Raw genomic sequence first — 23,139 nt, forward strand, 5'->3', positions numbered from 1 at the left:
GCAAACAGGGCCAGGCCTCGCCCCTTAGCAAAGCCATTCCTGTCAGACTAGAGTTAATACTGAAATCTTCGATGCATGGAAAAAGTTGAAAATACAGTGAAGTATTTGAAAAACTCCACAGATTCTATATACAGAAGTAAGAACTTGCAAGCTCAGGCATAACAAAAAATAACCAATACAACTTTTTTTTCCCTCTCTCTCTCTCACACAAAAACCTTTTACGTATTAAACCAGATTAAAAAAAAAAAAAAAAAAACATGAAAATCAGACAATATATTTTAAAATAACACTTCAGACCAAGAAATGTTGCACATCATGAATTTAAGAAACTCATGAATGACTCATTGGTTTCTATTCATTTGGTGCTATCGACAAATGTGCGCTTTGTGGTTTTCGCTTTATTGGGGCTTTTGACTTGGACTGAAACCCTTGAGATTTACACAAACTAGAATTAATGGGTTTTCCTGGCAATTCTTTTAGGCCCAGGGGTGGCAGTTCAGACGAACTCACAGTGATGGATGCCACTCCTGCTGATCCCAGATGAGGAGGTGCTGGCGACACCTGAATAACAACTTTTGTTTCAGGCGGTAATCCTTGTAGTTGCTTAGGCTTCGTAAACATTTGATGACACTGGGTCTTATGCTCCATTTTCTCCTTGAAGGTCAAAAACTGTAGTCGGCATTTGGAACACTGGTGAACGCTCTTTTCCCTGTGCCCCGTATAATGACACATGTAGGGTACTGCAGTTTTGAAAATTTTGAGACAAAATGGACAAAGCAAATTCTTAGTGTTTTCATGGCGGGATCTAAAATGGGTTTCCACGTCAGCAAAGGCCGACGATCTGTAATTGCAAACTTGGCACACATAGGGCATTTCACCTGGCTTGTGTGTGTCCTTCATGTGTTGTAAGAGAACGTGGTCTGTTTCGAATGACAGCTCGCAGATTTTACAAACCGTGGAGGGGTCCTGGCTGACGTGCACACTTTCAATGTGGCGCTGCAGTTGGAAGGGAGTGAGAAACTGCCGGTTGCAGTGCTGGCAGATGGTGTAGCTGTCCCAGCTGTTACTCCTCTGCCTCTCGAGTTCCAAATGGTGTTTCATGTGGTTCATAAACCTCACATTCTTTAGAACTTTCAGGCAGCTGAGGCACTTAAAGTTTGTAAAAGTCTTCTCTTCTGGCTGCCCATTTCCTTCACTATGTCCATAGTAGAAGTCAGGAAGTAACACAATCAGGTTTCCTTCCTGGGAATCAAAGGTCTTGTTTTCACTTGCTATTCTTGAAAAGTCTGTTTTTGCCCGTCCCCCGTTTTCTCTATCCAGATTTAAGGTCTTAAAATTGGCACTGTCCTTTGGAAAAGCTGTTGGAAAAGGTGCTCTATTCTGAACACGGCTTAGTGAGGTATAAATATCTTTTGAGGGTATATTTTGCTGCACGTTCCTTGTAGGAGAGATACCTAAGGAGGACAAAGCTAAAGAATGTCCCCCTGGGACTCCATCACTGAGTTTAGGCCTTTTGGGATTTGTGCTGTTCACTTCGGAAGTGGAAAGTTGCTTTGACACACGACGCCCTTCATTCACACCTCCTACAGAAAATGCTGCTCCTCCTGGATGCTGCAATGAACTTGTGAACCTAATCAAAGGAGAGCATAACTCCGAAGCGCTATTAGGCTTGACTTGTGGCGAGTTATTTTTATAATCAGGATTAGACGAGGGCTCAATAATAATAGGACTATCTGTTGATCTCACTTCAGATGGAGAAACTGGTGAGAGAGTCGCCACTTTTGATGCTGGGGTCATATGACTTGAAGGCTGCGAGATACTGCAAGGAGGATCTTGTCTGAGGTGACCATACTTTCTCCTCCGTGAATATGAACCTGGGGTGGCTCTGTTCAAAATGGTTGAAACGACTGGTTTTGATTGTGAAGTGACGCCAACGAAGATCAGCTCAGCATCTTCATTTACATGTTCCACCCCAACAAAGATCAGTTCAGAATCTTCATCATTCACTTGTGTGGTTTCTTTTACGCTTTTCTGTGGTTCCGGCTCTTGTTCTTCCTCACATAGCACAGATGGTTGCTCCATTTTTTTTGCTTGGAGGGTATGGTCACAACAAGTCCCAAGGCTTCCTTTATATAAATCGCCACCTAAGTACAAACACACGACATCAGTAAGTACAGTAAAATGTATTATTTAATTCATATTTTACAGATAAGGATAGTAAGACACAAAAGAGAGTACATGACAGCTTAAAATCTGTCATTACAAAATCAGATCTGTAACTCCAAAATCATTACTTTGCACTACACTGATTATGATTTCTCCTGTTATAAAAAAAAAAATTAAAAAGCTACAACATCAAGTCTTCCAGGAAATTTTGCTCTGTTAACCAAGCCCTCCATCAAATCCCTAAAAATGTAATACTATTTTAACTGATCTCAAAGGCTGGACTAGTAACTTCAATGTAATTATCCTAGCTTTCTTATTTTCCAAACCCTCGGCAAACTAGAAAAATGTCCTTTTTCAGATCAATAAATATTTGAAGAATGCTAAAAACACACAAAAAACCTTCAACAATCACTAGGAAAAAGAACGAGTATTTTTACACAGGGATCATTGTGCAGTGTTTAAAAACATGGGCTTTGGACTCAGAGAAGACTGAGTTGGAATTCTAAAGCCATCACATACCAGTTGTGTCGTCTTTGGCAAGTTTCAGAACTTTTAAATGTGTTTCTGTACCTAAAAACCCACCAAAATTTCACCAAAAAAGAGGTAAAATTTTGTATTTCCTACACTTAAGGTGTACAGTCAAAATGTTCCCTAGAAGCAAGGATGGCAAAACTTTGTGTTATTTACTTTGGATGTATTATCAGGAGGGACCAGTCACTGCAGAGGGACATCATGCTTGGTAAAGTAGTGGGTCAGTGAAAAAGAGGAAGACCCTCGATGAGATGAACTGACACATTGGCTGCAACAACGGACTCAAATGTATCAACGACTGTGAGAATGGTGCGTTTCATTCTGCTGTACGCTGGGTTTTTCTGAGTTGGAACCAACCCAACGGCACCCAGTGACAACAATAACAACACACTTTAGGTAACAGCTATTTTTTGAAAAGCACCAACTATTCAGTGATACCTTGTTTTGTAGTGGGATCGGAAGAAAAATTCTATTAAACCCATGTATCTCGATTCATATACACAAACTTCATAAATGTTAATGTAGAAAACCAAAACAAAACAAAAACAACCCTGTTGCCGTTCTGTCAACTCCAACTCAAAGAAAAGAGACATCAAATTCAAAGGATACAGTAAAAGTATCGACACACAATCAATAAATGGCACAATGCAATGTCAACGCATGCCTGACAGAACACATTAAGAGTGAGCTCTCCTGGTAATCTCATCTTGACTCACAACCTGAACTATAATCCATCCTCTGATGTCTGCTATCTTTCTCCCTTCAACTCTGACTTCTCCACTAAACTTAACTGCAACAGCGTCCTGACTGACTTTCTCATTACCTCCCTCACCCCGCCTCAGTCTCTTCTCCATAAGGCAGGCAGAGTAAGCCTGTTAAACCAAGACAGACTGTATCACTCCTCTGCTCAAAACCCTCCAATGGCTTTCTGATTCACTCAGAGTAGAAGGTCAAGTCCTCCCAAGGGCCTGCAAGACCACTGGCACCCACCCCACATATCACCCTGCAGTAATCATCTCATACTCCTCTCCCCGACCCACTGAGTCTGGTCACACTAATTCCCTGCTGTTTCCAGAATGCACCAAACACTTTTACCATACTTAGGGCCCTTATGAGGACAATGGTGGTTCAGTGGTAAAAGTGTCAGTAGAGGCCTGCATGTTGCTATGATGATGAACAGGTTTCAGCAAAGCTTCCAGACAAAGACAGACTAGAAAGAAAGGCCTGGTGATCTACTTCTGGAAAATCAGTCAGTGAAACCCTCATGGATCACAACAGCGCAATCCACGACAGACTGCAAGGATGGCCCAGGACCGGGCAGTGTTTTGTCCCACTGAGCGTGCGGTTGCCACAAGCTGACTCTACAGCGGCTAACAAGTGGGCCTTCATAGTTGCTGTTTCCTCTAACACGAATGCTCTGTATGTCCATCCGGCTCTTCCCCGCCTTCACGTGTGTTCCTCTGTTCAAGTCTCCTTTTAAGCAAGGTTCTCAAATATTTGAAAGAACTTCCAACTCAAATTCTGTCTCTCTCGTGATTTTTGTTTTCACCTTAAAGCACTTATCACCATCTAACATAAACTTTACTTATTTATCTTGATTCTAGAAAATTGTCTGTCTAGTAGAATGTAAACTCAAAGGACAGGGATTGTTGTTTATTTTGTTCAAACTGCATCAGCAGTACAAAGAACAGAGTCTAGCAAAGCACGGGTACTTAACAAGATTTGTTGAATGAATTAAAAATTAATACATAGTAATTCCCATTAATAAGATTCTTTATATGCTGGACTTCTATCCAGCTCACCTTGGCTGGATTTTTGGCTGCTATTGATGGCACTGGGTGGCTGGGTATCTACGCTGATTAGCTGAATTGCAAGAATCACACGTAAACCTAATACGCTACCGGATGAGCTAATTCAGAACAAGAGTAGCATTAGAGAGAATTTTCTTATCCCTTTCATCTTGGTGTCCAGAGCCCCATCCTTATTGTCTATAATTTACCAGAATCTTGAGATATTAAGGTAGAGAAATAAGACAAGCAAAAACCTACCAGATCTAAGGGGTTAGTTCTCAAAGATCACTTCTTAACCTCCACCAATGAAGATTAACAAGGGCGTAGGCCTGGAAAAAGACAAAGGGAGAGTTTCATTCCAAAGATACCTGAGAGGTCAGGGACAGTGACCCACCACCCAGGTTATTCCTGTGTTTAAACAATGGCACTTTCAGTGGGTTGTTGTTAAATCCACGTGCCAGCTTCTTCCAAACATTACTCCCTTTCCTCTTAACTTCCTGAGGTTAGATTCTATACCACCAGGACTTCACTGGTAAGGAAGCACACCCTCTGCCCTTGCCCCTCCCTCTGTTCATGGAATTACATCTCCTTCAATCTCCTGCACTACCCCATTACACTCTCTCCATTCACATCACTTTTGTCCCCTACTATACCTCCCCTTTCCTCCATTAATCCCATACATTTGCTGTTCTTAGAATGTAATGCCCATTGTGACTGTTAAGGTTGCGTGTCAACTTGGCTAGGCCATGATTCTCAGTGGTTTGGCAGTTATGATGTAGTTTGGCAGTCATATAATGATGTGACCACCTTCATGATGAGATTTGATATAATATGATCACCTCTATAATGGGATCTTCTGTAAGTAGCCAGTCAGCTCAAAGGGTATTTCCTTGACTATGTGGCCTGCATTCAATATAAGTGGTGTCATGGGCTAAATTATGTCCCCCCAAAAATGTGTATTAACTTAGTTAGGCCATGATTCCTAATACTCCATGGTTGTCTTCCATTTTGTGATTGTAATTTTATGTTAAAGAGAATTAGGGTGGGATTGTAACACCACCCTTACCCAAGTCACCTCCCTGTCCAAGGTAAAGGGAGTTTCCCTGGTGTGTGGTCTACACCACCTTTTATCTCTCAAGAGATAAATGGAAAGGGAAGCAAACATAGAGTGGGGGGACCTCATATTACCAAAAAAGCAGCACCAGGAGCAGAGCGCGTCCTTTGGACCCAGGGTCCCTGTGCCTGAGAAGCTCCTCGACCCGGGGAAGATTGAGTACAAAGAGCTTCCTCTACAGAGAAAGCAGAGAGAAAGCCTTCCCCTGGAGCCAACCCCCTGAATTTGGACTTTTAGCCTACCTTACTGTGAGAAAATAAATTTCTCTTTGTTAAAGCCATCCACTTGTGGTATTTCTGTTATAGCAGCACCATATAACCAAGACAGGTGGACTTTCTGGCAAGGCTCATGGCTTTTGTTTGCTCTGGATCCTGCAGCTGGCTCCTGTTTGTCTGACCTTTGGTTCTCGGGACCTGAGTTACCAGCTTGCCTGGCATCTTGCCTGCCAATCTGGCATTCATCGATCTTTGCAGCCTGTGACCAAGAGCCCTGCTGTCTGACTTGCTGACCTTAGGTTTGCCAGCCCTGCGGCTATGTGAATCAGGAGAAGCTGCACTGAGACCCAAGGACTTAGGACATTCCAGCCTCTAAAACCGTATGAGCCATTTACTTCATACAAATTTCTCTCTACATATATTTATATGCTTTACTGGTTTTGCTTCTCTAAAGAACCCAGCCAAAGACATTTGGTACTGAGAGCGGTTCTAGAGAAGCAAAATTCTAAGGATGAGTTTTATAAATGGTTCTCAAGTGTGGCTGGTCTTAAAGATGTTGATGACTTTGCCTCCAGTAGTAAAGAAGGCACTGCTAATCCATGACATTGAGATAGATAGGATCAACTGTGCTGGCTGAACAAAAGGCCTGTTAAAAGATTACCATAAGAACCACACCCTGTCAACATGAGATAAGGCTGAAACAACCAGTGAATTACTATCTCCTTCTTAGTGTTTCTTCTAGTCCCTTCCCCCTTTACAGAAGAACAAACTGTGACTGCGGCTTAACCTTCCTTAGCCCTCCGAAGATGGTGATGCACTGCCAAAGATCAGTGTGCTTGCGCTATATCCCATAAGTAATGCCAAGGGCTGCTGAGAGGAGTCCATCTTGAATATCAGCAGGTTCCATCTTGGATTCCAGATGCGGGCAACCTAATTAACATGCACTGCCATCCTGAGAAGTACCCACCCCTTGAAAGAAGCCCACTAAATATTCATTACTCTATTGTCTCCACGGAACCCATATAAGCCCTAGCCTAGCTTCCCTTTTCGAGTCAGTCTTTTGGAGAGGCTTAGATCCTCGCTGAATCCTTTTGCTTGACTCAAGCAAAATAAAGCTTGCTGAAGCTAGAGTTTGTCTTTCGCGTGTATTCTTACTCGGGAAAAGACAAGGACCCTTTGTGTCAGGTGGGCAATTGGTAACAACATGAGGTAGCGATAGAAATACGCAAAACACCACCACCAACATATTAAGTATTGATGAAAAAACGAGGCTCTGGAGGGGGCGGAGCCAAGATGGCGGACTAGGCAGATGCTACCTCGGATCCCTCTTACAACAAAGACACGGAAAAACAAGTGAATCGATCACATACATAACAATCTACGAACCCTGAACAACAAACACAGATTTACAGACGGACAACGAACTAATACGGGGAAGCAGCCATTGTTTCCAGAGCCTGGACCCAGCGTACCAGTCAGGTACGGCACAAGCACAGAGAGCTGCTCCACCCCCCTGAACTAACCCCAGGAGGGGGACCAGCCGGTTCCACGGGTGGTGTGGGACGCAGCCGGTAGGAGAAGTCCCCGGGAGGCAGTGACTGGTCTTGGAGCAGAAAGAGCAGCGTCTGAGCCGGGGAACCGTCCCGCAGGGATTTGGACTGGACGCAGGTACGGCATAAACATGGAGAGTTGCTCCACCCCCCTGAACTAACCCCGGGAAGGGGACCAGCCGGGTCACGCGGGCGGCATGGGACGCAGCCAGTAAGAGAAGTCCCCGGGAGGCAGCGACTGGTATTGGAGTGGGGAGAACAGCGTCCCAGCCGGGACACTCGGTCACGGCACAAGCACAGGGAGCTGCTCCACCCATCTGAACTAACCCCGGGAGAAGGCCCAACTGGTTCTCGGAGGCGGCACGGCCACGCGGCTGGAGGGACGAGAAGTCCCCGGGAGGCAGCGACTGATTTTGGAGTCGAGAGTGCATCATCCCAGTAGGGGAGCCTTGACGCTGGGCGTGGGGCTGGAAGCGGAGGATCTGACCGTGACTCCAGCGGGCCAGACCCCTCAGGGGCAACCTCCACACAGCCAGCACACATAGGCGACGCGCCCGCGGGAATCTCAGATATAATAGTCATTCCAAGCAAGACAAGCAACTCTGGCTATATTCTGAGGTACTACTCTCCTATCTCTCTGTTCTCTCCCCCACCCTCCCCAGGCGGCTTCATTAACATCTGAATAGCCTGAGCCAGAGGGAGAACTCTGATAGGGATCTGACTGCATTTTTTTTTTAGCGGATTTTCTGGAAAAACTAGTTTCCCAGTGATGGCTCGGAGACAACAATCCATATCAAGCCACTTAAAGAAGCAGACCACGACAGCTTCTCCAACCCCCCAAACAAAAGAATCAAAATCTTTCCCAAATGAAGATACAATCTTGGAATTATCAGATACAGAATATAAAAAACTAATTTACAGAATGCTTAATGATATCACAAATGAAATTAGGATAACTGCAGAAAAAGCCAAGGAACACACCGATAAAACTGTTGAAGAACTCAAAAAGATTATTCAAGAACATAGTGGAAAAATTAATAAGTTACAAGAATCCATAGAGAGACAACATGTAGAAATCCAAAAGATTAACAATAAAATTACAGAATTAGACAACGCACTAAGAAGCCAGAGGAGCAGACTCGAGCGATTAGAATGCAGACTGGGACATCTGGAGGACCAGGGAATCAACACCAACATAGCTGAAAAAAAATCAGATAAAAGAATTAAAAAAAATGAAGAAACCCTAAGAATTATGTGGGACTCTATCAAGAAGGATAACCTGCGGGTGATTGGAGTCCCAGAACAGGGAGGGGGGACAGAAAACACAGAGAAAATAGTTGAAGAACTCCTGACAGAAAACTTCCCTGACATCATGAAAGACGAAAGGATATCTATCCAAGATGCTCATCGGACCCCATTTAAGACTGATACAAAAAGAAAAACACCAAGACATATTATCATCAAACTCACCAAAACCAAAGATAAACAGAAAATTTTAAAAGCAGCCAGGGAGAAAAGAAAGGTTTCCTTCAAGGGAGAATCAATAAGAATATGTTCTGACTACTCAGCAGAAACCATGCAGGCAAGAAGGGAATGGGATGACATATACAGAACACTGAAGGAGAAAAACTGCCAGCCAAGGATCATATATCCAGCAAAACTCTCTCTGAAATATGAAGGCGAAATTAAGATATTTACAGACAAACACAAGTTTAGAGAATTTGCAAAAATCAAACCAAAGCTACAAGAAATACTAAAGGATATTGTTTGGTCAGAGAACCAATAATATCAGATATCAGCACAACACAAGGTCACAAAACAGAACGTCCTGATATCAACTCAAATAGGGAAATCACAAAAACAAATTAAGATTAATTAAAAAAAAAATACACATAACGGGGAATCATGGAAGTCAATAGGTAAAAGATCACAATAATCAAAAAGAGGGACTAAATACAGGAGGCATTGAACTGCCATATGGAGAGTGATACAAGGCGATATAGAACAATACAAGTTAGGTTTTTACTTAGAAAAATAGGGGTAAATAATAAGGTAACCACAAAAAGGTATAACAACTCTATAACTCAAGACAAAAACCAAGAAAAACGTAACGACTCAACTAACATAAAGTCAAGCACTATGAAAATGAGGATCTCACAATTTACTAAGAAAAACGCCTCAGCACAAAAAAGTGTGTGGAAAAATGAAATTGTCAACAACACACATAAAAAGGCATCAAAATGACAGCACTAAAAACTTATTTATCTATAATTACCCTGAATGTAAATGGACTAAATGCACCAATAAAGAGGCAGAGACTTACAGACTGGATAAAGAAACACGATCCATCTATATGCTGCCTACAAGAGACACACCTTAGACTTAGAGACACAAACAAACTAAAACTCAAAGGATGGAAAAAAGTATATCAAGCAAACAATAAGCAAAAAAGAAGAGGAGTAGCAATATTAATTTCTGACAAAATAGACTTTAGACTTAAATCCACCACAAAGGATAAAGAAGGACACTATATAATGATAAAAGGGACAATTGATCAGGAAGACATAACCATATTAAATATTTATGCACCCAATGACAGGGCTGCAACATACATAAATCAAATTTTAACAGAATTGAAAAGCGAGATAGATACCTCCACAATTATAGTAGGAGACTTCAACACACCACTTTCGGAGAAGGACAGGACATCCAGTAAGAAGCTCAATAGAGACACGCAAGACCTAATTACAACAGTCAACCAACTTGACCTCATTGACTTATACAGAACTCTCCACCCAACTGCTGCAAAGTATGCTTTTTTTTCTAGCGCACATGGAACATTCTCTAGAATAAACCACATGTTAGGTCATAAAACAAACCTTTGCAGAGTCCAAAACATCGAAATATTACAAAGCATCTTCTCAGACCACAAGGCAATAAAACTAGAGATCAATAACAGAAAAACTAGGGAAAAGAAATCAAATACTTGGAAAATGAACAATACCCTCCTGAAAAAAGACTGGGTTATAGAAGACATCAAGGAGGGAATAAGGAAATTCATAGAAAGCAACGAGAATGAAAACACTTCCTATCAAAACCTCTGGGACACAGCAAAAGCAGTGCTCAGAGGCCAATTTATATCAATAAATGCACACATACAAAAAGAAGAAAGAGCCAAAATCAGAGAACTGTCCCTACAACTTGAACAAATAGAAACTGAGCAACAAAAGAATCCATCAGGCACCAGAAGAAAACAAATAATAAAAATTAGAGCTGAACTAAATGAATTAGAGAACAGAAAAACAATTGAAAGAATTAACAAAGCCAAAAGCTGGTTCTTTGAAAAAATTAACAAAATTGATAAACCATTGGCTAGACTGACTAAAGAAATACAGGAAAGGAAACAAATAACCCGAATAAGAAACGAGAAGGACCACATCACAACAGAACCAAATGAAATTAAAAGAATCATTTCAGATTACTACGAAAAATTGTACTCTAACAAATTTGAAAACCTAAGAAATGGATGAATTCCTGGAAAAACACTACCTACCTAAACTAACACATTCAGAAGTAGAACAACTAAATAGACCCATAAGAAAAAAAGAGATTGAAACGGTAATCAAAAAACTCCCAACAAAAAAAAGCCCTGGCCCGGACGGCTTCACTGCAGAGTTCTACCAAACTTTCAGAGAAGAGTTAACACCATTACTACTAAAGGTATTCCAAAGCATAGAAAATGACGGAATACTACCCAACTCATTCTATGAAGCCACCATCTCCCTGATACCAAAACCAGGTAAACAAAAGACATTACAAAAAAAGAAAATTATAGACCTATATCCCTCATGAACATTGATGCAAAAATCCTCAACAAAATTCTAGCCAATAGAATCCAACAACACATCAAAAAAATAATTCACCCTGATCAAGTGGGATTTATACCAGGTATGCAAGGCTGGTTTAATATTAGAAAAACCATTAATGTAATCCATCACATAAATAAAACAAAAGACAAAAACCACATGATCTTATCAATTGATGCAGAAAAGGCATTTGACAAAGTCCAACACCCATTCATGATAAAAACTCTTACCAAAATAGGAATTGAAGGAAAATTCCTCAACATAATAAAGGGCATCTATGCAAAGCCAACAGCCAATATCACTCTAAATGGAGAGAACCTGAAAGCATTTCCCTTGAGAGCGGGAACCAGACAAGGATGCCCTTTATCACTGCTCTTATTCAACATCGTGTTGGAAGTCTTAGCCAGGGCAATTAGGCTAGACAAAGAAATAAAAGGTATCCGGATTGGCAAGGAAGAAGTAAAGTTATCACTATTTGCAGATGACATGATTATATACACAGAAAACCCTAAGGAATCCTCCAGAAAACTACTGAAACTAATAGAAGAGTTTGGCAGAGTCTCAGGTTAGAAAATAAACATACAAAAATCACTTGGATTCCTCTACATCAACAAAAAGAACACCGAAGAGGAAATAACCAGATCAATACCATTCACAGTAGCCCCCAAGAAGATAAGATACTTAGGAATAAATCTTACCAAGGATGTAAAAGACCTATACAAAGAAAACTACAAAGCTCTACTACAAGAAATTCAAAAGGACATACTTAAGTGGAAAAACATACCCTGCTCATGGATAGGAAGACTTAACATAGTAAAAATGTCTATTCTACCAAAAGCCATCTATACATACAATGCACTTCCGATCCAAATTCCAATGTCATATTTTAAGGGGATAGAGAAACAAATCACCAATTTCATATGGAAGGGAAAGAAGCCCCGGATAAGCAAAGCACTACTGAAAAAGAAGAAGAAAGTGGGAGGCCTCACTCTACCTGACTTCAGAACCTATTATACAGCCACAGTAGTCAAAACAGCCTGGTATTGGTACAACAACAGACACATAGACCAATGGAACAGAATTGAGAACCCAGACATAGATCTATCCACATATGAGCAGCTGATATTTGGCAAAGGACCAGTGTCAATTAACTGGGGAAAAGATAGCCTTTTTAACAAATGGTGCTGGCATAACTGGATATCCATTTGCAAAAAAATGAAACAGGACCCATACCTCACACCATGCACAAAAACTAACTCCAAGTGGATCAAAGACCTAAACATAAAGACTAAAACGATAAAGATCATGGAAGAAAAAATTGGGAGAACCCTAGGAGCCCTAATACAAGGCATAAACAGAATACAAAACATTACCAAAAATGATGAAGAGAAACCCGATAACTGGGAGCTCCTAAAAATCAAACACCTATGCTCATCTAAAGACTTCTCCAAAAGAGTAAAAAGACCACCTACAGATTGGGAATGAATTTTCAGCTATGACATCTCAGACCAGCGCCTGATCTCTAAAATCTACATGATTCTGTCAAAACTCAACCACAAAAAGACAAACAACCCAATCAAGAAGTGGGCAAAGGATATGAACACACATTTCACTAAAGAAGATATTCAGGCAGCTAACAGATACATGAGAAAATGCTCTCGATCATTAGCCATTAGAGAAATGCAAATTAAAACTACGATGAGATTCCATCTCACACCAACAAGGCTGGCATTAATCCAAAAAACACAAAATAATAAATGTTGGAGAGGCTGCGGAGAGATTGGAACTCTCATACACTGCTGGTGGGATTGTAAAATGGTACAACCACTTTGGAAATCTATCTGGCGTTATCTTAAACAGTTAGAAATAGAACTACCATACATCCCAGAAATCCCACTCCTGGGAATATACCCTAGAGATACAAGAGCCTTCATACAAACAGATATATGCACACCCATGTTTATTGCAGCTCTGTTTACAATAGCAAAAAGTTGGAAGCAACCAAGGTGTCCATCAACGGATGAATGGGTAAATAAATTGTGGTATATTCACACAATGGAATACTACGCATCGATAAAGAACAGTGACGAATCTCTGAAACATTTCATAACATGGAGGAACCTGGAAGGCATTATGCTGAGCAAAATTAGTCAGAGGCAAAAGGACAAATATTGTATAAGACCACTATTATAAGATCTTGAGAAATAGTAAACCTGAGAAGAACACATACTTTTGTGGTTACGAGGAGGGGAGGGAGGGAGGGTGGGAGAGGGTTTTTTATTGATTAATCAGTAGATAAGAACTGCTTTAGGTGAAGGGAAAGACAACACTCAGTACATGGAAGGTCAGCTCAATTGGACTGGACCAAAAGCAGTTTCCGGGATAAAATGAATGCTTCAAAGGCCAGCGAAGCAAGCGCGGGGGTCTGGGGAACATGGTTTGCGGGGACTTCTAAGTCAATTGGCAAAATAATTCTATTATGAAATCATTCTGCATCCCACTTTGAAATGTGGCGTCTGGGGTCTTAAACGCTAACAAGCGGCCATCTAAGATGCAGCAATTGGTCTCAACCCACCTGGAGCAAAGGAAAATGAAGAACACCAAGGCCACACGACAACTAAGAGCCCAAGAGACAGAAAGGGCCACATGAACCAGAGACCTACATCATCCTGAGACCAGAAGAACCAGTTGGTGCCTGGCCACAATCGATGACTGCCCTGACAGGGTGCACAGCAGGGGACCCCTGAGGGAGTAGGAGATCAGTGGGATACAGACCCCAAATTCTCATAAAAAGACCAAACTTAATGGTCTGACTGAGACTGGAGGAATCCCGGCGGCCATGCTCCCCAGACCTTCTGTTGACACAGGATAGGAACCATCCCCGAAGGCAACTCATCAGAAATGAAACGGACTGGTCAGCGGGTGGGAGAGAGATGCTGATGAAGAGTGAGCTAATTATATCAGGTGGACACTTGAGATTGTGTTGGCAACTCTTGTCTGGAGGGGGGATGGGAGGATAGAGAGAGAGGGAAGCCGGCAAAATTGTCAAGAAAGGAGAGACTGAAAGGGCTGACTCAAGAGGGGAAGAGCAAGTGGGAGTAGGGAGTGAGATGTATGGAAACTTATATGTGACAGACTGATTGGATTTGTAAACGTTCACTTGAAGCTTAATAAAAGTTATTAAAAAAAAAAACAAAACGAGGCTCTGGGTGATCACATGTTTAATACCTTTCCACAATTTTCTCATAATGAGAAGTATAAGGAAGCTGGTTGGTTCGTCCCCCTTGCACTATACAAAATGTTGAAAGAAAGAGATGAGCTCAGGGCTTCAGAGTCAAAGCTCAAGCGCTGCATAAATGACCTCAAAGTTTCCACTTGTGCCTTGAAAGAAAGCCTTACTTCTTGTAGTAAAAGAGCTGATACTGCCAAAAACCAAATCCAGAATCTTACTGTAAGAGTGGCTGAATTACGACATCAACTTAATCCCCAACCTCAAGTGGTGTCTGAAGTTACTTAGGGCATTATAGGAAGAAATGGGATCCTTAAACTTGGGAATATATGAGCAGATAATCAAGAAGCTGGGGACACTGAGCCCCTAAACGCTGTTGAAATACTCTTGCCAACAGAAACAGCCCTCTCAATCCCAGCTGAGGAGATTACTCCATCTTTGTTTGCTAAACCACCCTCCCCAGCAAAACCATTAGCCCCTTGACCCCCATCTGATGAGATTAACCCAGCTGAGTCTGAAAAGCCTTTGTCTGAATCATTGCCGATGGCATCACCTGAGGCAGATGCCTTACAAGACAACGCTGAATGTTCTCAAAACTCAGCCCCACCACCCATTTTGGCTTCTAGACCTTTAACTACTTTTAAGTCTCAGCAACCCCCAAAAGGAAAAGTACAAAAAGGGACCCAGGAGGAGGTACACACACTCCAAAAGAACTCCTTGACTTTTCTAATATGTACAAACAGAAATCTGGGAATACGGCTGGGAATGGCTATTAAGGGTGTAGGATAATGGTGCAAGGAACATAAAGATGGATCAGTCCGAGTTTATTGATATGGGACTACTAAGCACAGATTCTTCAATGTTTCAGCTCCAGAGAGTAGGAAAGGATGTAATAGTTGATGTGGTTGGGTTGCTGAAGCACAGATTACACAGTGGTCTACACTAAATCAAGGTGAAGTACCAGACCTGCCCTGGTACACTGCAGAAGAAGGTATCTAAGGGCTCAGGGAAATCAGCAGGTTAGAGCAGATTTATCAGGTTTGAACCACAGACCCATACATGTAGTGCCCAGAGGACACACCTTTTACCACAGCACTGAGGAACAAATTTGTGAAGGTAGCCCCAGTATCCTTGAGGAATGCTGTGATTGCTAATTTACGTATGGGAGTTGCCCTAACTGAATTAAGATACCTAACTACAATGGGCCTGATTGAACCTCATGGTAGTAGGCGCAAAGTAACGGCACTCGATCCACAAAGACAAGGCGGGTGTGGTTACCATAATGAACAGCAGAGTCAAAGCAGTAATCAGAATAGCCTGACACATATGGAATTATGGTGTTGGCTACTTAGTCATGGTGTCCTACGAGTGAAACAGATAGGAAATCTACTAATTATCTACTTAATCTGTACAAGTGAAAGAATTCTAGGTCAAATGAAAAGCAGTCTAACTCAAATCACCAAAACAGAGAGTCAAGCCCCCTCAATCAATTCCCAGGCCTGAGCAAGTTTACAAACCCACGACTCCTTGAATGAAGGGTTGAAGGGGAGGGAGGACTCCACTACAGTGCCAAAAACTTACACCGTTAATCTTTCTCCTAGCCTTCCCAAAGGGATTTATGGCCTTTTACTAGAGTGACTGTTCAATGGGGAAAAGGAAATAATCAGACTTTCTGGGATTACTGGATACTGGCTCTAAACTGACACTAATTCCAGGAAACCCAAAGTGTCACTGTGGGCCACCAATCAGGGTGGGGGCATATGGAGATCAGGTTATTAACGGAGTCTTAGCTCATGTCCATCTCACAGTAAGTCTGGTGGGTCCCTGAATCAATTCCTGTAGTGCTTTCGCCAGTTACAGAATGCATAATTGGGACAGATATACTCATCGACTGGAAGAACCCCCAACACTGGATCCCTGACAAGTGTAGGCGCTATTATAGTAGGAAAGCCAAGTGGAAGCCATTAAAACTGCACCTAAGAAAAAAGTACACCAAAAGTAATACCACACTCCTGGAGATTACTGCCACCATCATGGCCTTGAAGGATGCAGGGGTGGTGATTCCCACCACATCCCCATTCAATTCGCCTATTTGGCTTGTGCAAAAAACAGATGGATTTTGCAGAATGACAGTGGATTATCGTAAACTTAACCAGGCGGTGACTGCAACTGCAGCTGCTGTTTCAGATGTGGTTTCACTGCTTGAGCAAATTAATATATCTGGTATTTGGTATGCAGCTACTCATCTGGCTAATGCCAGGACCACGAGAAGCAGCTTGCCTTCAGCTGGCAAGGCCAGCAATACACCTTTACTCCTCATGGGTATAGCAACTCTCTAGTCCTATGTCATGATTTCATTCCCAGGTACCCTGATTGCCTTTCCCTTCCACAAGATGTCATATTGGTCAATCACATAAATGACATTATGCTGACTGCACCTAGTAAGGGTGAAGTATCAACAGCTAGGACTTACTGGTAGAACATTTGTATGCTAGAGTGTGGGAAATTCATCCAACAAAAATTGAGGCATATTGCACGTGAGTAATGCTTTTATGGATCCAGTGGTATAGGGCATGTTGAGATATTCCTTCTAAAGTAAGGGATAAGTTATTGCATTTGGCCCCTCCTACAACTAAAAGGGAGGTGCAACACCTGATAGGCCTCTTTGGATTTTGGAGGCAACATATCCCTCATTGGGGTGTGCTACTCTGGCATCTTTATCAAGTGACTCGAAAATCTGCTAGTTTTCTGTGGGGCCAAGACCAAGAGAAGGCTCTGCAACAGGTTCAGGCTGCCATGCAAGCTGCCCTGCCACCTGGGCCATATGATCCAGCTGATCCAATGATGCCTGAAGTGCCAAATGCAGACAGAGATGCTGTTTGGAGTCTTTGGCAGGCCCCTGTTGGTGAATCACAACACAAACCCTTAGGATTTTGGAGGAAAGCCCTGCCATCTTCTGTAGACAACCACTCTCCTTTTGAGAAAAAGCTTTTGGCTTGTTACTGGGCTTTGGTAGAGACTGAATGCTTAAATATGGGCCACCAAGTCACCATGCTGCTCAAGCTGCCCATCATGTACTCGGTGTTGTCTGACCCACAGAGTTAAAAAGTCAGACGTGCACAGCAGCACTCCATCATTAAATGGAACTCGTATATATGAGAGTGGGCTGAAGGCACAACTAAGTTATATGAGAAAGTAGCCCAAATGTCCATGGTCTCCACTCCTGTCACATTACCTTCTCTGTCCCAGTCTGCACCTATGGCCTCATGGGGAGTTCTTATGATCAGCTGACTGAGGAAGAGAAAACTTGTGCCTGATTTACAGATGATTCTAAGAAATATGCAGACACCAGTTGAAAGTGGACAGTGGCAGCACTACAGCCTCTTTTGGGACCTCCCTGAAGGACAGAGGTGAAGGGAAATCCTCCTAAAGGTAGAAATTCAAGCAGTACACCTGGTTGTCCACTTTGCTTGGAAGGAGAAATGGTCAGATGTGCTGTCAGATCTGTCAGCAAGTACCTCAGCTGGTCGTGATACTTTGCCTGGTGGGCTGACCCAAACCTACATTCTTGAAGGGTCTGGGCCATTGGTGGTCATGTCGGAATTGGGTTGCTTTAGTTTTCCATTGACTTTAATCACAGGATATAGTAGTACTAAGAAGCGCCCAGATGAGTCATGGGTTGTAGCCAATGGTTTTGGTCGGTTGGTCAGGGACCTGGAAGGAACATGATTGGAAAATTGGTGACAAGGTGGTATAGGGAAGAGGTATGTTGACAGACTTCCCTGAATGTGCCAAGGAGGTGAAGGTATTTGTATCCCCTGTGAATGCTCACCAAAGGATGACCTCAGCAGAGGAGAATTTTAATAACAAAGTGGATAGGATGATGTGTTCTGTTGAAGCCAGTCATCCTCTTTATCCAGCGACTCCTGTCATCGCTCAATGGGCTCATGAACAAAGCGGCCATGGTGGCAGGGATGGAGGTTATGCATGGAATCAGCAATGTGGACTTCCATTCACCAAGGCCAATTTGGCTATATCCACTGCTGAGTGCCCAATTTGCCAGCAGCAGAGACCAACACTGAGTCCCTGAAATGGCACCGTTCCTCGGGGTGATCAGCCAGCAATCTGGTGGCAGGTTAATTGCATTGGACTACTTCTATCATGGAAAGGGCAGTGTGTTATTCTTACTGAAGAGACACTTACTCTGAATACAGATTTACCTTCCCTAGACACAATGCTTCTGGCAAAACTACCATCTGTGGACTTACAGAATGCCTTATCCATTGTCACGCTGTCACATACAGCATTGCCTCAGATCAACTGACTCACTTCACAGCAATAATGAAGTAAGGCAATGGACCCATGCTCAAGGAATTCACTAGTCTTACCATGCTCCTCATCATCCTGAAGCAGCTGGCTTAACAAAATGATGGTCTGAATTTCTAAAGACACAATTACAGCGCTAGATAGGTTACAATGCTCTGGAGAGTTGGGGCAATGTTCTCCAGGAGGCTGTATATGTTCTAAACCAGCATCCAATACACAGTGCTGTTTCTCCCATAGCCAGGACTCACGGATCAAGGAATCAGAAGGTGGAAATGGAGTGGCACCACTCATTAATATTCCTATGACCCACTTGCAAATTTTTGCTTCCTGTCCCCACAACCCTATGCTGTATGGGTCTAGAGATCTTAGTTTCAAAGGAGGAATGCTCCCACTTGTAGACACAACACTGATTCCATAGAAGTTAAGAATGCCACCTAGCTGCTTTGGGCTCCCCATGCCTCCAGACTAACAGGCAAAGAAGGGAGTTACCATATTGGCTGGTGTGACTGATTTTCATTACCAAAGGGAAATCAGATTGATATTACATAATGTGGGAAATGAAGAGCGTCTGGAATAGATGAGATCCCTTAGGGCACCTCTTGGAAAACCTGGTGGTGTAGTGGTTAAGAGCTACGGTTGCTAACCAAAAGGCTGGCAGTTTGACTCTACCAGGAGCTCCTTGGAAACTATGGGGCAGTTCTCCTCTGTCCTACAGGGCTGCTATGAGTCAGAATTGACTCAACAGCAATATGTTTTTTTCTTAGGGCGCTTCTTAGTACTACTATATCCTGTGATTAAAGTCAATGGAAAACTAAAGCAACCCAATTCCGACATGACCACCAATGGCCCAGACCCTTCAAGAATGTAGGTTTGGGTCAGCCCACCAGGCAAGGTATCACGACCAGCTGAGGTACTTGCTGACAGCAAAGGGAACACAGAATGGATGGTGGCAGAAGGTAATTCTAAATACTACCTATGACCACATGACCAGTTGCAGAAATGAGGAATGTAACCGCGGTACTTCTTCTTTGTTTTGTTACGTGTGTGTAATACATAACATATACATACATACATGCATGCTGTTGCTGTAAGGTGAAATTGAGTCGCTTCTGACTCATAGCAACCCTATGTACAACAGAACAAAACACTGCCCGGTCCTGTGCCATCCTCACAATGTTGGAGCTCATTGTTAAAGCCACTGTACCAATCCATCTCACTGAGGGTCTTCCTCTTTTTCAGTGACCCTCTACTTGACCAGGGATGATGTCCTTCTCCAGGGACTGGTCCCTCCTGATAACATGTCCAAAGTATGTAAGACAAAGTCTTGTCATCCTTACTTCTAAGGAGCATTCTGGCTGTACTTCTTCCAAGACAGATTTGTTTGTTCTTCTGGCAGTCCATGGTGTATTCAATATTCTTCACCAAAACCATAATTCAAATGCATCAATTCTTCTTTGGTCTTTTTTACTGTTCAGCTTTCCCATGCATATCAGGCGATTGAAAATACCACGGCTTGGGTCAGGCGCACCTTAATCCTCAAAGTGACATCTCTGCTTTTTAACACTTTAAAGGGGTCTTTTGCAGCAGACTTGCTTAATGCAGTACATCATTTCATTTCTTGATTGCTGCTTATGTGGGCATTGACTGTGGATTCAAGTAAAATGAAATCCTTGACAACGTCAATATTTTCACTGTTTATCATGATGTTGCTTAATGGTCTGGTTTTGCAAATTTTTGTTTTATGTTGAGATGCAATCCATACTGAAGGCTGTATTCTTTGATCTTCATCTGTAAGTGCTTCAAGTTCTCTTCTCTTTCAGCAAGGAAGGTTGTGTCATCTTCATATTACAGGGTGTTAATGAGTCTTCCTCCAATCTTGATGCCATGTTCTTCACATAGCCCAGCTTCTCGGATTATTTGCTCACCATACAGATTGAACAAGTATGGTAAAAAGATACAACCCTGAAGCACACCCTTCCTGATTTTAAACCACATAGGTCTCATTGTTCTGTTCAAACAACTACCTCATCATCTATGTACAGGTTCACTAATGGCATAAGTTAAGTGTTTTTTCTGGAATTCTCATTCTTCTCAATGTTATCCATAGTTTGTTATGATCCATATCCCTTTGCATAGTCGATAAAACACAGGTAAACATCTTTCTGGTATTCTCTAATTTCAGCCAAGATTCATCTAACATCAGAAATGATATCCCTCATTCTACACACACACACACACACACACACACATATGTATGTATACATATAGTCATGTGCCACATAACATCCGTTCAGGAAATACCCACCATATATAGGTCTGTGATCCCATAGTATTTTTTTTTTTTAAGGGAAAGCAGCTCTGCTTTTGTTTATCATTCCCCCTAATGGTTTTAAAGTTCCCAAGCCCCCAGGGTGAATGAGGAGTAGGACTCTAGGGCACATCCCAATCCCCATTGCATTCCTCTTTAGCCTCTTCCTCCTCCCCCACTCTCCTGGCTTTATTCATCTGCTCATAAGCTGTGTAACCTTTCACTCCCAGTGCAGGGCAGAGCCTGCTGGGGCTTCTCTGTTCCTGTTGAGGGGGTTCCAGCCTTGCTAGAAGCACTGGCTGGCTCTCAGCTCCAGGCAGCCGCAGCTGCACATGGTCAGTGACGGCTGCACCAACACGGCAGCAACAGCCAGGGTTGCCACCGCCAGCTGCGCTTCGGGCACCTGCACACCCACTCCCTGCAGCCACCTCTCTGCCCCTCCACATGCACCCCCTGCCCTGCACTTGGAATTGCACAGTCCCCATCAGGCTGCCAGCATAGCCCCCACCGCCGGCCCACAGCTGCACGCCTGGCGAGGCTGGCCTCCTGTATCCATGGATACAGCTTTCAGGCTTTGTCAGGCAGACAGGCAGCTCCCACTGCCGGTCTGAGCCTGGATGGCTCCTGCTCATCAGCAGGCAAGACAGTGAGTGGGGGTGGGCACGTCCTGGGGACTGCCTATGTAAAATACGGAGTTCACGCAACGTCCGTGTCAGATAATGTCCTTTTTCACTGAATGTATAGGGTTGCTAGGAGTCGGAATCAACTCGATGGCAGCGGGTTTGTTTTTTTGGTTTTATCATGGACGTTAAGTAACGTATGACTGTATAGCAAATATTTGTTTTCTTCCCTCCTTTATGCCATTATTTATTATAAATATGTAAATGGGGCTAGTGGAACACACTGCTCAGCCATGACAGGAACAAGGTCTATCCCGTTTTTCTCTCTTCTAATTTTAAACTTATTTTGACTGCTTAGTTCCTTTTTCCTTATTGAATTTTTACTAATGACTAATGTCTTTTTCAGGGTGTAAAAACAAATAATACAGTCTAAGAAAACCTTATGACCACCAAAATCACCCCAGGAGACCAGTCAACCCCAGGCAGATGAGATGATACCTTGGGACAATAATCACTGGAACCACCCCAGGAGAGAATGACATTCCACAAGTTCCTGAAACCCGTGATTTTGCCCTATAAATCTTTGAGCCAGTCTCCATTTGGGGAAGACAGGCTTTGGAGGAGATCATTCCCCTCTGTGTCCTGTGTATCGACACACATTAAAGCTCTTGCTACTCACTTCACCCCGTCTCTGGAACTGGCTATCTGCGGCAGGCGAAACTGAGGTAACGCTAGCATGTTTTCAGTTGCATACACGTTAGCTGCATCCTGTTAAACACAAGTACGAGTTTATAACTATTCAGAGATTATATATGGTTTAAGGACATGTGCGCAGGTGCCAAATTAACAAGAGATTAACTGTGATGGTTAATGTTATCGGTCACCTTAGCTAGGCCATGATTCTCAGTATTATGTAATTATCCTCCATTTTGTGGTCTGGCGTAAGGGGAGTTTCCTTAGGGGTGTGTGGCCTGCATCCAGTATGTATGGACCGTCTGGCAAAGCTCGATCCTCTCTCAATCAACCAACATGATCCTGCATTTGTCTCGTTGCCGCCTGACCTATAGATTTGAAGTTCATCAACCCCTTCAACCACATGAATCAGGAGAAGCATTTGGCCTGCTGCCTCTGCCTAACCCACAGATTTGGGATTTGCCAGCTCCCACAACTGCATGAACCATTTCCTTAAAATAAATCCCTGTGTATATACCTATACACACTTCACTGGTTTTGCTCCTAAGAACCCAGACTAAAACAATCTCCAAGGACTTTCCCCAGAGCAGATAGAGAAGGAGCCTTCCCCTAGGGCCCAGACTCCTAAACTGTGAGTAAATAAATTTGTTTGTTACAGCCACCCACTTGTGATAGTTCTGTTATAGCAGCACTAGATAAGTAAGGCAGATACAAACAACTGAACTGACTCA

The 23,139-nt window shown here is 42.8% G+C and overlaps 1 protein-coding gene across 1 annotated transcript; it reads right to left on the minus strand.

Moving 5' to 3' along the window:
- Positions 1–351: 351 nt before the first annotated feature.
- Positions 352–2,385, minus strand: ZNF280B (zinc finger protein 280B). The gene has a single exon (XM_003419113.3). It carries the CDS (start codon positions 2,080–2,082, stop codon positions 352–354), a length of 1,731 nt encoding a protein of 576 aa, XP_003419161.1. The 5' UTR covers positions 2,083–2,385.
- Between the last annotated feature and the right edge of the window lie 20,754 nt (positions 2,386–23,139).

Source organism: Loxodonta africana, chromosome 19 (assembly GCF_030014295.1).
Source record: "Loxodonta africana isolate mLoxAfr1 chromosome 19, mLoxAfr1.hap2, whole genome shotgun sequence".
NCBI classification, from domain to species: domain Eukaryota; kingdom Metazoa; phylum Chordata; class Mammalia; order Proboscidea; family Elephantidae; genus Loxodonta; species Loxodonta africana.

Excerpts from the sequence above, each read along its gene's own strand:
- ZNF280B (XM_003419113.3), bottom strand. The coding sequence starts at position 2,082 with ATGGAGCAACCATCTGTGCTATGTGAGGAAGAACAAGAGCCGGAACCA.